This window comes from Amphibalanus amphitrite, unplaced genomic scaffold (genome assembly GCF_019059575.1).
Source record: "Amphibalanus amphitrite isolate SeventyFive unplaced genomic scaffold, NRLGWU_Aamphi_draft 000287F_arrow, whole genome shotgun sequence".
Taxonomy (NCBI): Eukaryota; Metazoa; Arthropoda; class Thecostraca; order Balanomorpha; family Balanidae; genus Amphibalanus; species Amphibalanus amphitrite.
Genome location: NW_024881782.1, coordinates 637,352 through 653,804, shown reverse-complemented (window position 1 = coordinate 653,804; position 16,453 = coordinate 637,352). Strand labels below are relative to the sequence as shown.

The following is a 16,453-nucleotide window of genomic DNA, read 5'->3' as shown; positions in this document are numbered from 1 at the left end:
ACCGGTTTTGCTATTTATAGGTGGTCGGTAACCACTCTGATTCCCATTGTGAAGTTCTCGGTACATACCTGATTCCGAACGAGTCTTCACCACGGTCAGCCGTGCACTGGGCGAGCTGGTACCCCCACCCATTACCCCTCCCCTCCACGTTGTACAGTGGGTGCAGCTGCCAGCTGCCGGGTAACAGCACCTGAGTCGGCGGGGGGCCGGGGAGCCGGTGTGGCCACCGCGAGCTGCCAGCCGCCGCGCCGCTCAGTCTGCGCTGCACGGGGCGCGCGGCGCATTGCACGAGCGGGAGCGGCGCGGTGAGAGAACTGTGAGAGGCGCAGTGCATCGGCTAAACTTCGTCGTGGTGCAGGAGTTGAGCCGCAGGAGCTGAGGTGCTGGTGCTGAGCTGAAGGAGCCGATCTGTCGGAGCTGAGCTCTAGGAGCTGAGCTGTGAGCGCTCCTAGCAGAAACTCAGCACTCGCGTGGAGCTCAGCTCGGAACCGGCCAAGTGTATGACGGATAATTGGCTCTTGGCAGCGGTCAAAATTAGCCAGAACGAGTGACAAGTGTGCACTGTGCGGATAATCGATCCAGAGTGACAAAGGAAGCTCACTTTGGCCAAATATTAAGTTGTATTTCAGGTGAGGACAGAGAGAGAGAGAGAGAGAGAGAGAGAGGGAGGGAGAAAGAAAGAGAGAGAGGGAGAAAGAGAGAGAGAGAGAGAGAGAGGGAGAGAGAGAGAGAGAGAGAGAGAGAGAGAGAGAGAGAGAGAGAGAGAGAGAGAGAGAGAGAGAGAGAGAGAGAGAGAGATGTCTCTCATGTCTCTTTGCATGTGCATAATTATGTTGTCAATGGGAATGAGGTTATTGTTTAACTCGCACTTATATCTAACCGATCTTATTAAATCTCAGGAAGTTAGGGCTTGATTTCGTCTTATTTTAATCACGTTTTTTTTTTCTCGGTTAGACCAACATTTTTACTGAGGCTACAATCTGAGGCCCTTACAATCAATAAAGTATGCACTTAGACTAGGTACTTCAGGGTCGTGAGAAAACGAAATAAGGGGGAGACGAGGGGCTGATGCGACTACTACTCTGTTTTGCTTGCATGACATAGATAAAACCTACAGCTGCGTAAACGGTCATCCCGGAGGAAACGCTCCAGTAACTTGTCTGGGGAGGGGGGGGGGGTGAGAACGGTACAAGAATGAACGGTGTGGGGCAAAATGATTTCATAGCGGAACAGTGTACACGTGCAGGGGCTGGTCATTCGTTTTATTCGTCTCATAACGGCTGGGCCGCTGGACCGATTGCCTTCAGATGTGGTATACCGTTAGGGACCGATAACAGAGGTGGCCTCACAAATTAGTTAGGGTCTCATTTGCGCTTTTGTACGTGTAAGAGGGGGGGAGGCGCTTCCACGATCTTTAACTCAAGAACGGCTAAGGCAATGTTGCTCAAAGTGAGTAGTGTGTTTAAGGGCGGTCCACTGAACTCTGTACGGTCACATGGCCGTCAAAAGACTGACACGTGCACTCCGACTGCACGTCAGTTGGGGTCTGATTGCACGTGCACACATAACAGGGCCTGCTTTCACATATCAGGAGCGGCTGAGCCAGTTGCACTAAGTTTTATATTCAAGCTTTGTATTTATTTACGCTGCTGAGTGCTAGGTGTCAAGCTAGGTTGGTGACCCTCGCAAGCCACTTGGAGATCTTAACACGTGCGCGCGTTGTGCACTCTCGTCTTTAGGAGCGTTCTACTTGTTATAATTGAACGACAAAATCGCTGGAAATATCTATATCTCTCTTAGAGCTTTTTCGCTCAGAAGTCGCCAGGTTTGATCTCAGTACAGCGGTTTTGGGTGCTTGATATGCATTATGCATGCTTCCCCGTAATCTTCCTGTTGGAAAGGTGGTCTGTTGTTTGCTTAATTCCTCGTTCTTATATTGCCGTGCTTAGCTCACCACAGCACGTTGGCATTCTCACCATTTCTGCGAATTGTTTTCTGTTCCAGCTTCCATATTGCGGTCATCCGATTCGGCATCCGTCAGTCAACTCCTCGGATTTCCCCGGCGAAAACCACCAAATCCAACATGGCGGCCACGGCGGCTGCGGCTGCGTTCGGCACTGTCAACTTTGTAGTGATGGCGCTGTTTGTGGCCGCCACGCTGGCTATCGGCGTGTTCTACGGTCTGCGCGGACAGGACGCACAGGGTCTGCTCATCTCACGCGACATGAACGTGGCCCCGGTGTCGCTCTCGATGATGGCGACATTCATGTCTGCCATTCTGATCATCGGTGAGAGTCTAAGAAGACATTGGGTAAACTGTTTGCTGTTGTTTATGTTGTTGGTGACCCTTTGAGGAACATGTTCAGAATTGACAGTGAAGGCTAGCCTGTTGAAAACAATCATCAGTCATGGAAAGTAATGTAAAGAGAGCTTTAAGAGACGTACGCTAACACACTTATTGAAGAGCGAAATCAGGTGGCTGATGGATAAAAACATAAAAGTACTGTCAAGTTGAGTAGTAAGAGACAAATATATTTTCCGCTTCCCCTTCGAGCTGCCAGCAAACATAGAGACAATTAGCTATGCTATGCGTAACCAATCTCAGCGCCAACCTCACAACCAAGTCCCTCCAGAAAAACACTGTAGCTGTACAAAAAGGGGCTATTGGTATATTCAGCCCAAATGAACACGACACAAACATACTAGCAAGTATACATGTCTCAACCGAGACTGCCCTGCCAACGGGCCGCCACCCCTCCCCCCGCGCGGCGCAATGGTGTCCCCACCCAAACTAGAAACCCTGTCGTGTGTGTCCTCCCCCGGAAAAAGTCCTAACTAGAAAAAAACCGGGGGACCTAGTTGGGGAAAAAACCACATTTTGTGGAAAAACCCATCTTTATTTAAGAGTGTGGTGCGTGTAAAAAAAAAGCCCCAAAAATGGTGGTGGGTGGGTGGGAAACGCAAAAACATTTCAGAGCGAGAACACTGCTGACTTGCGTCAGACCAGGCGGCTTAGAACAGAGTGACCGCGCAAATGCACTCAAACCCCGCGCCGTCACGGTCACGTGACACGAGTCGCTCCACCAATCAGAGGAGGCCGCCGCCTTAGCGGCCTCGCCGCCCGGGGGCGCAGGCGGCCGCCCGCCTGCCGCCGAACGCTGCTCGCAGAGGCCGGCCCGGCTCCGGGGCCGCCCCAGAGAAGACGCTCCGGCTCGTAGTGTCGCGGAAAAACCGGTTATATCTTGTCATATATAACCGGGCGTATTTTCCGCTTCCCCTTCGAGCTGCCAGCAAACATAGAGACAATTAGCTATGCTATGCGTAACCAATCTCAGCGCCAACCTCACAACCAAGTCCCTCCAGAAAAACACTGTAGCTGTACAAAAAGGGGCTATTGGTATATTCAGCCCAAATGAACACGACACAAACATACTAGCAAGTATACATGTCTCAACCGAGACTGCCCTGCCAACGGGCCGCCACCCCTCCCCCCGCGCGGCGCAATGGTGTCCCCACCCATTCAATACATCCACCCAGACACCAATGCGCCAAAATAAAACGCCCCCTTCCCGAGACCAGCAGACCGAATGGGGGATACAAATTAACACAAAAGACCTCTAGTCGCCACCAGTGTCGAGACCAGTGGCAGAACCCACCCAAATACGTGCTTGGTTGAAGGTAGGTAATTATTTCCTCAACCTGGCCCGAAGCTTACCAGAAACGCCACGATCCCTTAAACCTGCCAACATGAATGTGAGCGATACAGCGGTCACCAATGAAGAGCAATATTACGGCATTTATACCGAAGCCCTCACAGGACTAACAACCAGTAGCATTAGCCACTACTGCGATGATAGCCTCCACCAAGTAAAGGCCCTCGATATACCCGCCGAAAAAACAACCATCCATGAGTTTTGAGGCATCTGACAACAGAAGCTGTATTCTCCTTTACCTTGAACCCTATGCACATGCCTTTCAGCGCGACCATTAATTTTCCCATAACTTTGGAAGGGGTTAGAACAGCATCAACGAAGGTCGTTGACAGCCGCCCAGCAAAAAAGGGGAGGGCTCTCAGCCCGCTCCAGGAATCAGGCTGTTGTAGGAGGGGACGCCCGCGGGCAGACTAGCGAGCTGCCCAGAGGCCGTGTAGAAGGGACACCCCCGGGCAGACTAGCGGGCTGCCCCGAGGCCGTTGTAGAAGGGGACACCCTGGGGCAGACTAGCGAGCTGCCCCGGGGTCGTTGTAGAAAGGGACACCCCCGGGCAGACTAGCGAGCTGCCCCGAGGCCGTTGCAGGAGAGGACACCCCCGGGCAGACTAGCGAGCTGCCTCGGGGTCGTTGTAGAAGGGGATACCCCCGGGCAGACTAGCGAGCTGCCCCGGGGTCGTTGTAGAAGGGGACACCCCCCGGGCAGACTAGCGAGCTGCCCCGGGGTCGTTGTAGAAGGGGACACCCCCGGGCAGACTAGTGAGCTGCCCCGGGGTCGTTGTAGAAGGGAACACCCCCCGGGCAGACTAGTGAGCTGCCCCGGGGTCGTTGTAGAAGGGGACACCCCCGGGTAGACTAGCGAGCTTCACCCAGGACTTGCAGAATTGGGCATCCCAAGATTCTCCGAATGTCTAGGGCAATTACCCGACCTGAATACCAAAAATACCCGCTTTTGAAATCTGATAGTATCCGCATCACCCGCCACGGGCAACAAGCTTGCCTTTCCGCGAAGATCCGGATTGATCAGGGACCAAATGACCAGCATACAGACAGCCCCTACGCTGTAAACAGGCCAATATGGTTTTACTTCCAAAGGTTGCCGCTGCTTCCTAGCTCGACACGTTTAGGAGGTGCTTACTGCCTCCAAACGCCGAGCTGGCTCAATGTCACCCATAGAAGGTACAGTAACTCACCCACCAACCAACCATAGGCAGGTCCTGAGTGACGTCAACCCTGATGCTGGCGAGGGGTACCCCGTACCAGTGCCCCAAAATTTGTTGATTTAGGTGGGAAACGACATCCAAATGAAAATCACTCTTCACTCGCCTCCATTTTAAGCCCATTTTCCACTCCCAATTTTACCAAGAAAAAGCATTTGCATGGATCGATAGCCATTTTACTTCCCACATACCAGCCTTGTATTCAATTTTGCTGTACATTCTTCTTCCACTCTTTTTAGGCCTTATCTGACCATCAGTTTTCCACCCTTATCCCTTATTTGGTGAGTAATTTTCATAGACCCGGGAAACAGGGGGGCAGCGGGGGCGCTTGCCCCCCTCCCAACCTGAGAGCCGAGGGGGCGGCACCCCTCAACATTGAGGCAGCGAGAAAGGACCTTCCCTCCCTTTTCCGGACTTCTTGTTTCCTTTATACACCTAAACATAACCACAAGGCATTTTCCTTGCCATCTGAATGGTTTCTGCTGTTACAGTATCGATTTGACATCTGCTGTTGACATCCCGCTTTTGTTTGGGCCTGGCCTTGGCCATAAGTTTGGCAGGCCAGCTTTTACACTGGACCATTTTGAGTCAACCTTGAGAAATACCTAAAGTACAACTGTGGTAAAATCGTTGCTATAGGTATAACACAGTTTACCCACTCCGGGTGAAATGGAGGGGTGTGGGGCATTGAGTGCACTGACGTGGCGCCCTTGGAAGGCCGGTATGGGATTAAAAGCTCAGCGACACTAAGCGCTTGTATGGTACCTTCGGTTATCGTTAGCATCCTCAGAATCACCGGCGTAGGGCCCTAAGAGCCGCCGGTAAGGGGCCTTTAGAGGCACTGGTGTGGGAATGTCATGCAGGTGCCGGTGTGGGCGCTCAGAGGTGCTAGTGTGATTCCCTCAGAGGCGCCGGTGAGGGTCCTTACAGGCGTTGCTGTGGGCCCTCATAGACGCTGGTGTGGAGCCGTTACAGACGGGTGTGGGGCCTGAGCCGCGGACGCGAACCCTCTTCAAGCCGGCAGGGGGTTCTCATTGACCGGCCAGAGGCCCTTAGGCCAGCAGAAGAAGTTCTGTGGGGTCCTTAGAGAGCGGCATGGTACTATCAGACGCCGGTGGGGCCCCAAGAGTCACCGGACCGGTGTGGGGCCCTCAGAAGTCACCAGTGGGTGGCCTTTAGATGCGCCGGTGTTGGGTAGGGATTCGGGTCCTCACTCTCAGAGTCGCCGATATAGGGCATAAATAGGCACTAGTGTAGGCACTCAGAGTTGGGGGTGTGACACCCTCAGAGACACCGGCGTGGGCCCTCATAGGCGCCGACGAGGGCCCCCACAGTTGCCGTTATAGGGCTCTCAAAAAAATAATTGTGAGACCATCACAGGCGGGAAATGCCCCTAGAACTGGGCCCTCATAGGCCGGTAAGAACTTTCAGAGGCCAGTAAGGGGCCTTTGGAGACCACCGAAGGGTCCTAAAGGGCACAAGAGGCCCTCAGAATCCGGCGTGGGCCCTTAAAGAGATCTTAGTGTGGCAATTTAGGGTCCATGAGGTGCTCTAATGAGCCCCACGGGGCGCTTCTAAATGGCCATTGTTAACCCTCAGTGGTCAAATGGCGCCGCAGGGCCCCTCGGACCCGAGGCTCCCTTTGAACCCGATGGGGAGGTGGGGTACGTGTCCCCTTAGACCCCTAGCTACGCCACCGTTCCATATGCATCATGTCAGGTATTTTATGTGCACGTCCCCCCCCCCCCACCTTGAAAATCGTTCCCGGACCCCTAGGAATTTTCCTTTTGACACCCAAGCCAAAATACAATTTTGGGACACTGAGGGGAACTCCCAGTCCTAACAACGCATACTGACTTACTTCATTTTAGCTTTAATAATAGTACCTGACCTGTATTGTTCAATGTTCATTCGCTGTTTTGCAGGAGAAAGGTCATATCATACTCTATAGCGACAAGTAGAAATAATTTGCTAAGAAATAGACCGCTTTGAAGATAGTTACAGACGATTTAACAACCCTCAGCAGCAGCAGCAAACCAAGGTTGGAAACACGTCTAACGTTAGAGTTGACTAGATTTCATTTTTTATCTACGGGCTCCGCCTAACGATTTTATCACAATTTTATTACTATCTTAGTATCTTACTTTCCACCAGCATTGCCCTCATGTCCCTATTGGTGGAACCAAATATCCCCTCAAAAATGCCGATATCGCCCATGCCCAAGCGTTCACTATCCAGCCTATCGGGTCCACCAGAACCTCCATTAACAGATATGCACCGGGCCCCGTACATGGAATAACGTACCTTTCAAAACCCCGGCCACCTTGGCCTATACCTGACGATGTCCCGTAAGACCTGCTAGGCAGCACCACTGGAGCAAGATGAGCTGGGTGGGGCCGGAACTCCCTCAGCTGACGTGGGAGCTGTGAAGGAAACCTCCAGCGGCCCAAGAAGACTCTGGCAAAACGGGCCGGCCCCGCCGAGTGTGCCGACCCGTCGCCGTTGGCGTTCAGAGTCGGATGCCAACCACCAAGCCATGGAAGAAAAAAAAAACAGATTGTGTCACAGAGCCATTTTTAGCCGAAATCTCGTATCAATAGGGGCAATATACGAGTATACTAGAGCCATTTATCTGACAATGCGTGTGATGAGATATCGGCAGGATATGCATATTGCAGATGTCGCTTATGCATGCCACGGCAATGCTCTATTGACCAACTACAAGAAAGGCACCTCACTCTGGCAAAAAAAAAAGATTTACAAACGTCACTACCATAAAAACGAAACACAGTTAACTCGTACCTCAATGCAGAGTTAGAGCCACACAATCACGGGCTACCCTAAAACTGCATCCTAGAAAATGCCACCTACTACAGCCTTTAAACATGGGTGTGAAAAGTTCCTCTGGGTAATAGCCCGTAACTTACTATGCTATCGCTAATGCATCCCAAAACCACCTTACATAAATCCCCCTCTAATCCATAATATCCTAGTCCGCCGAGGCTTATCACACCCAACCTGGGTTCCACTGTATCACCTCTGTACCTCTATCACCCACTAAACCTTTCATTCCAACCCATCAACACCAGATAACAATACCATCTTAGACCAATACCATTGCATTGGTTATCCTTACAATGAACTCCATTTACCCTCTCAAGTCTCACCCGGTAGTTGGTACCCTTGTTATCAACAATCCCTAACCCACTAATGAAAACCCCGCTCGGACACGCTCGGACAGAGCCAACATCACCAGCAGCTCATTCTCCACGGGGTACGCCCACCTGGCACACCTTACGCCAGTAACCGTTCACCTGTATGGGAACCACAGTTCAACCAACACCAGGCACCACAAAACGGCAATTTTACCAACTCTCTGCACAACCACCGGCCAACACCACGTGGCCACCAAACCCTACGCCGGCCAGGCCGTGCACTCTGAGCTGCTACACCGAGAAAGTATGAGCTGATTTCACTCGCACGGAGTGTAGAATGGCAAAGTCCGGCGCTCCGTTCCAGGGAAGAAACAAAACAGTTACAGCTATGTTTCACCTAGCAAATACCTACACTCAATCTCCCAAAATCTGAAAAAAAAAACACACAAAGCCTATTTCTACCAGCAGTCCAAGTTTCGTTGTTTCATATAACCTTCAAAGAACCTATAATATACCGGGCATTTGCCGACCCATTGCTCATCGACCCTCTTCCCGTGATAGCATAGCATAAGCACAAAAATAACCAAACCTCATGCCGAAAATGAAAAAAAAAATCAGACAGAAACAACAAACCAGTAAAAAAATAAACATAAAAACCCCGAAAGGAAAAACATCCTCGTCAATCAATATAACATTGATATAAAACCGAACTTATACTCCCCTTGATGTCTTCCAGTTTCCACTGAACACGACCGCAGTAAACGCAAAAACATTTCAGAGCGAGAACACTGCTGACTTGCGTCAGACCAGGCGGCTTAGAACAGAGTGACCGCGCAAATGCACTCAAACCCCGCGCCGTCACGGTCACGTGACACGAGTCGCTCCACCAATCAGAGGAGGCCGCCGCCTTAGCGGCCTCGCCGCCCGGGGGCGCAGGCGGCCGCCCGCCTGCCGCCGAACGCTGCTCGCAGAGGCCGGCCCGGCTCCGGGGCCGCCCCAGAGAAGACGCTCCGGCTCGTAGTGTCGCGGAAAAACCGGTTATATCTTGTCATATATAACCGGGCGTATATATTGAGACGGGTTACACAGCATATTGGGTGGACGCGTTTCGTCTAAATGACTTTTTCGACACCCTCTCGGAAATTAGGGTGTCGGGGGTTTCGACAACCCTCTCGGTGTTTGTATTGTTTTAATTTCCGAGAGGGTGTCGAAAAAGTCATTTAGAGGAAACGCGTCCACCCAATGTGCTGTGTAACCCGTCTCAATATATATATAAAAGTAGGTACTTTATTGTTCCCACAATCACAATGCTAAACTCGCAACTGCATGCTTATGCATTGTAAAATAGATGCGCACTATAACTGAAAAAAATCGCCGGTGAATAAATGTGCGTGAACCTTGTCAGGTACGCCGTCGGAGATTTTCTACTTCGGCATGCAGTGGTTCGTGGTGGTTCTGACGTTTCCCGTGGCCAGCATCATCATCAGCGTGTTCATCCTGCCCGTCTTCTACCGAATGGAGCTCACTAGCGTCTACGAGGTACGTACACACTTTATGAGCCTATAATTCGACAATCTTTTACCGACTGTGGCCCACCAGTGTCTACGAGGTCTGTGCACAAGTGACAGTAGATATATCATCAGCGAAAAGATTTATACATTTCGAAAGTAAGATAAGTGTTATGTTTTAATTAGTTTATTTAGGTTTTAATTATTTATCCATATTTACAATAATTACTTTACACCTTTAATTATTACACAGGATGATACAAACAGTTGGCTTGGGACCCAGTGATTTTTGTTTAGTGTTGAATATTAAAATCAACGAAGTATCCCGATACAACAATCATGACGAATGAATGAGTACGGTGCTCATTCAATGCTGCGTGCTGACGCAGTAATCTTTGCCGGCCTAGTTGATGATTATCGTTTTACGTGATGCCGTGCATATGTCCACATAGCGTTTATTTTCTTTGTCACCTCTGGCCACATGTCTGGATTATGTCCCTCAAGTGACGAGTGACCACTGCCCTTTGCGAATCGTGCTTGGTTCGATGATAGTCCTGTGAAAACAAACGCTTATACTCGTATGTATAGACTATAGGTATTGCAAAATCACCATGATGAAATGTCCGTGCCCGTGGTTGTTTGATGTAAGTACGCAGGCGGGCCTGTTAATTAAACATCTCTCCCGACGATGCAATGTAATGTTAAATGAGCAAGTAAGAAATCCATCGACCATACCTTTTGCTATGGCTGTCTAACTATGGAAAGCGATGCAGGAAAGCTATGGCCTCCTCCCTCCCCCTCCCACTTCATTGATGCTTGTGTCTAAAGCCCCTATGGCACCCGAGACTCTGCCCCCCCCCCCCCAGTGTCTTAGATGATTGTGTCTAAGCACCCGCGACTCTGATCTCCCCCCCCCTCCCCCGTTTCAGTACCTGGGGAAGCGGTACAACACGCGCGTCATGACGATGGTCGGAACGGTGGCGTTCATGATGCAGAACCTGCTGTACACGGGTATCGCCCTGTTCGCGCCCACCATCGTGCTCAGCAATGTGACCGGCATGCCCATCTGGGCGGCCATTGTGCTGGTGGCCCTGCTCGGCACATCCTACACCGCATTCGTGAGTGGTTTGCAGGGTGGTTTTGTGTAATTTGAAGGATTGACAGAGAATAGTTAACAAATTGATAAAATCTACCGTAGGTATAGTCAGCATTGTGGCATATTCTTAGTTTATGCGGGCTGTGACTGAAGTATTCGGATAATTGGTATGAAAAAAAATCAACGGCAATCTGCTGCGGCAGTCGAGCGTACTCATATCACGTATTCTACAATCTTCAAATGAGTAAAAAATATACCGTTTACTCTAAAAATAGTTTTGCGGTGAGAATCAACTCTGAAGCAATGAAACACGTCGAATGGATGACGAAACGGCGTTATCGTCACGAAACAACGAACGTGACCTGAAGGAACCGACTGGAAGTCACGTTCTGAACGGACGGCTAAACGGTGGTCACGGCTCCCATGTAATCTCTGATTCGCTCAGGAACGTGGGCTAACAGTCCGGCTGGCGCCTGTTCGAACCGGGCCTAGTACGATCTCGGTGGAATGTGATGTCCTATTTGGTCAGCTGTGTGAAATTTGGGTCCGAGACTGAATTAAGCCTTTGATGTTCTACGACAATGAATCGGTACAACTGCAAATTTCCCACTATGCAGACACGTATTTCAGATAAGGGCATGACTTATGATGACGTTTTGATATAAAAGATTTAACCTAACTGTGCTGTGTATGTTTGTGCATTTAGATACCTACATTTTACGTTAACGCTCATTTGTGAATATTTGTGTGGATAGGGAATCATGAATTACCTACACATCCCCACATTGCTGGACGGTGCTGCGTTCGGTTGTCAGCCTGGACTACATTTTATTGATGAGCCAATGTCCTACCGACCAGCCCGCCTGTGACGTCCTCAGGGTGGCTACAAGGCCGTGGTGTGGGCGGACGTGCTGCAGGCGTGCGTCATGGTCTGTGGCGTCACCGCCATCATCGTACAGGGCTGCATCAACGTGGGCGGCTTCTCAGAGATGTTGGACGTCAACCGGAAGCACGGAAGGCTGACAATGTTCACGTGAGGATATCCTCGTCACAATAATGAATAACATGTTGAGTAATTAGCTAAGTAAACCAACTATATAGTGAAGTAAATCGTCACCCATAGGCTTAACTGTCAAATTGCATGAACGGGCGCTTTATACATAGATAACAAAGCTTCAGTCGCAAACCTTTACTGTCTTGAGTTATTATATTTCAACAGGAGTTTGCCACTATGTATGTCTGTATGTATGTATTGACATCAAAAGCCTTCCACATATGGCGTGGCGATTACGCTCTATGTATAGCTCTTCACTTTTGCCCACAGCTGGGACATCGACCCTCTTCAGCGGTACAACTTCTGGAACACATTCTTCGGCCAGATCTTCGTGTGGATTTCCCTGCTCGGAGTGAACCAGCCGGCTGTTCAGAGGCTGCTCAGCCTGCCCACTCTCAAACAGGCGACGCTGTGAGTTGTGTCCGTTGTGTCTCACTCTCAAACAGCCAGAACCACGAGTTGAGGCTCGTATAATCACGTGGAACTGTCATCTTTTAGCTCAGTAACGCCAGCTCGCTCACTTTAGTGATGTTTTAAGCTCTCAGCAATTGCATTGCCCCTCAGCATTTTGTCCGATGAAGTCGGTTCGTTCCGGCCTCTTTGCTCAGGGAGTAAAGCACTGAACTGGTTAAGCCTCTAGTCGTCTCGGCGCTTGATATACGAGCGGATACATATACGGCGCTCGTATATCCGATAGATATACGGCGCTCGTAAAGCGTTGTACGCCACATTTAGTCATCTCTGCCTTCCCTTGTCCACAGCACCAGCCTGATCAGCAGTTTTCTGATCGTCATCATGGTCTCCCTCTCCACCGTCTCCGGACTGGCCATCTTCGCCACGTACTCGACCTGCGACCCGCTGCGGGCCGGCGTGACGAGCCGCCGCGACGAGCTGGTGCCGCACTTTGTGGCCGACCAGCTGGGCCACGTGCCCGGCCTGGGCGGCCTGTTCATCGCCTGCGTGCTCAGCGGCGCGCTCAGCACCATCTCGTCGTCACTCAACTCGCTGGCGGCCGTCACCTGGGAGGATTTCTTCAGGGACAGCACCTGGACTGCGAGGCTGTCAGAGGCGGGACGGCGATGGGTGCTCCGAGGCATAGGTCAGTCGGGTTCTGGACTGCCTCGGAGGCATAAGTATGTAGATCCAGTGAGGTGCATTATGCACAGCTCCTAAGGGGTATAGGATAGACTGCAAGGAGAGTCGAAAGCTCATAACAATTTTTCAGTAACGTTTGAGGTGCTCAATAGCAGTCTAGTTAGCTGTGACAAGTAGCGCTCTAAATCGATCACTAAATGTGAATGCGTACTAGTCAATGCCCTCGACGTCTGATCGACAGCGATGGTATAAGGTGACTTAACGCACCTCTCAAAGCTCCCCGACGTCTGCAAGGCAGCTCTCGTGTACGTTGACTAAATGCACACTGAGATACCCCCTATGTCTGACTGGCTGCGCTGGTGTACAGCCCACCGCTAAAGTAATGTGTGGTTTTACCAATCTCAACGGATGGCTTTGACCGACGATTTTTAAATGCGGACTGATTGAAAAGAAGACGTCAATAGATAAAGTTGTAGCTGCAAGGGTGAAGATACATGTAAGCTACACTTAAAGTCTCGTTGCAGTCTGGCTAATCGTTCCTAGGCTTCAGAAGCAGAACATACCCATGACTGAAACCACACATTGCTTCTGTTGTGGACTGTACGTCTACTAAACTTGCCTCTCAATTTTTTTTTCGCCCGGCAGCCCTCGTCTACGGCATCATCTCGATGCTGATGGCGTTTGTGGCCAAGAACATGGGCGGCGTGATTCAGGTGGCCACGGGCGTATACGGTGGCTGCACCGGGCCCATTCTGGCCATGTTCGTCATGGGGCTGTTCATGCCCTTCACTAACCCCAAGGTGAGAGAGAGAGAGAGAGAGAGGGGGAAGGAGAGAGAGAGAGAGAGAGAGAGAGAGAGAGAGAGAGAGAGAGAGAGAGAGAGAGAGAGAGAGAGAGAGAGAGAGAGAGAGAGAGAGAGAGAGAGAGAGAGAGAGAGAGAGAGAGGGAGAGATTAAGTGATGTCTTCTCTAAAAAATTTTGATCGGCGATAACCGATAATTCGTTGGTCCTTTTATGAACTAATATACCGTTGACTGTAGCGGTGCTGACTTTGCCCTTCGGCCTGCCTGCAGGGTGTGACCACGGGTCTGGTTCTGGGCCTGGCTCTCTCCCTCTGGATCTCATTCGGTGCATCGTTCAGCGGGGCGGCGCCACCTGTCATGCTGCCCTCCAGCGCCGACGGATGCAGCTTCAACGTCACCAGCGCTGCCAACGTCACTGATGACGCCGTGGAAACGCGCGAAAGGTAAGAGCGGGGAGTGTGGTGCGAGCTGATAGATGAGACCTAACGCCTGTAGTGCACGTAAGCTTCATTAGTGAACCCATTTAACGGGCTCAACGCTCTTCTAATAAGTGAGCGGCAGGGTGTATAGGGCCTTGAGCGGCAGGAATACAGTTTGGCAGTTTTACTGGTAAATTTAGCGAAATTGAACGGTTTGAGCTGATCCCCAAGCCATGGCTTTCAGATAGGTACATTTGACATTCCAAATCATCGTAATATTTCGAAGGAGTCATTTACAGTATAACTTATAAGAACTCAGTGCATAGAATGGCATGCTCCGATGCCTGTAGAAGTAAATATATCATCCATATAGTAAATATATCATCCATTTCGAATCATGCTTTATGTATAAACCCGTGCTTGGTGGAAGTAATAAAATGATAATGTTTTACAGAGGAACATTCGATACGCTCTACAGCATTTCCTACATGCTCTACGCAGTGATCGGCTTTGTGGCAACAATGGTGACAGGAATCCTAGTGTCTCTTTTGACAGGTGAGTATAACGCTTCACAAGAAATGAACCGAGTGAGACGAGATAGTCGCGAATCGTCCCACGAAAATTGACGCTAGCCTTACGCAGCTCAACGCCCTTTTACGATACTGGTCAACCATTTTGCAGCTGCTTGAGCGAATTGAGCGAGAACGCATTGTGCCTATAAGTCTATTGTGTCCAACTATTTTACAGTGACAGAAGCATACTTGGACGATGTGTCCCTGCAAGATACAGCGGTCGAGCCGCATCCGGGGTGCACCTAACGGACCCTGTCGAGCTTACGGATAAATACGAAACTGTTAAGGCTTTCATTGAAAGTTCGCGCAGTTTGAAGACCCCTAATGAATATGTGTCATATTTCAGGTGGAGGACAGGGCAGTGTCGACGAAGAGTACCTGAGTCCCGCCATGTCATGGCACTCACGAAAGAAGAAATTCCATCCGTCAAACACAAACGGAGCTGCAAACGATGCATATGAAATGGGCGAAAAGCACTAATTTTTTCATTGGATATGTTTCATGTAAATATCATGCGACTCTGGGGGGGGGGGGGGGGGGGCAAAACGTAACTAACGTTCCCACAGTATTTTTGTAGCGTGCATGCCAGGTCACTCGTTACGTATTTCGTAAATCTACCTAAAGTGCTTTAGATGCACGTTTATTGTACATTGCTCGGCAGAGGTAGATTCGAAAGTGTGTGGTACAGGCCATAATAATGCCTTAAATGTGCAGATAAGCAAGCATTGCATTGTGTTTATGTTACCGTGATTTATGAAGTAGTTATTCCTCGGATGCTATAGGGTCCCGACTCCCGGCGCAAAGTCCAAAAACAAAGTTTTGTAGGTCATATGCCACAGCCTACCCCGCTACCAGACACATAGTTAGCTGTTTTATAGCGTTTTACATGCATTAAAAAAAAAAACTTTGCTCTAATATTGTTTTATTCATAGATGTGAGATGCGAGTGTCGTGATGATCTGAGACCAGTGGCGGATCCAGGGGGGGCTGCGGGGGCTGGCAGCCCCCACCCAAGGAAAACTGGCGCCACTGCGCCGAAGGCGCAGTGGCGCCAATTTTCAATACGCAACTCATCGGAGTGCCGCATACTAGGACTAGGATGCAAAAATCAGTCGAATAACGTCGTTTCAGTACGCTCCGCATCGATATTTCCAATCGTGTGGTGTCACTGTACATACTGATCCTGGGCGCCTCTTGTCAGGGCCACTGGGCGCCAATATTTCAGCGCCAATACGATGCGACTATGGCGCCCATCCGGGGCGTGGCGCCCAATTATGACCTGCAGCCCCTCCCCAGTGAAAATCCTGGATCCGCCACTGTCTGAGACTTCCATATAAGGCTTGCGGGATAGTTGACTCGATAGCATAGCTGCCTGTTGAACTGACCTGTAGTTTTTTTTACCGTTATGTAATAATGATACATGTCTCTGAACGGTATTCACCTCTAGAAAATGGACAGATCTTCACTTCACAACACACGGGAGCAGGTCACGTCAGCTCTACCTACGATTCTGGATCTACATGCCATATTTTTTCTTTTCCATATATTACCTTGATTCTACCATTTGAGCGAGATGATATTTTTTTATGAATGTTGTACGGGTCATGTATGCATGTATAAAAATACAACACTGTGTTACAAAGCTAAATAGTTTGTTTTCATGCGCAACTCTCGGATGTTGTCTCTGTAGATGTACTGGTATAAAACAGACCTATAGTGTGGTCCCTGGCAAGTGTCATCGGCTCCGGACAACAGTTCGAGCCTCGAGGAATGCACCACCCGTGCGACATATACAAACATATGTATAAAACACAACCGTTCCA

General features: G+C 50.1%; 1 protein-coding gene across 1 annotated transcript; it reads left to right on the top strand.

Moving 5' to 3' along the window:
* The first annotated feature begins 254 nt into the window (after positions 1-254).
* LOC122387478 (sodium-coupled monocarboxylate transporter 1-like) lies at positions 255-16,412 on the top strand. Its single transcript, XM_043377723.1, has 11 exons — positions 255-629; positions 2,005-2,288; positions 9,490-9,623; positions 10,522-10,710; positions 11,567-11,721; positions 12,013-12,153; positions 12,504-12,841; positions 13,483-13,637; positions 13,911-14,083; positions 14,514-14,614; positions 14,978-16,412. The coding sequence occupies exons 2-11, from the start codon at positions 2,084-2,086 to the stop codon at positions 15,109-15,111; spliced, it is 1,725 nt and encodes a 574-aa protein (XP_043233658.1). The 5' UTR covers positions 255-629; positions 2,005-2,083; the 3' UTR covers positions 15,112-16,412.
* The last annotated feature ends 41 nt before the right edge of the window (positions 16,413-16,453 follow it).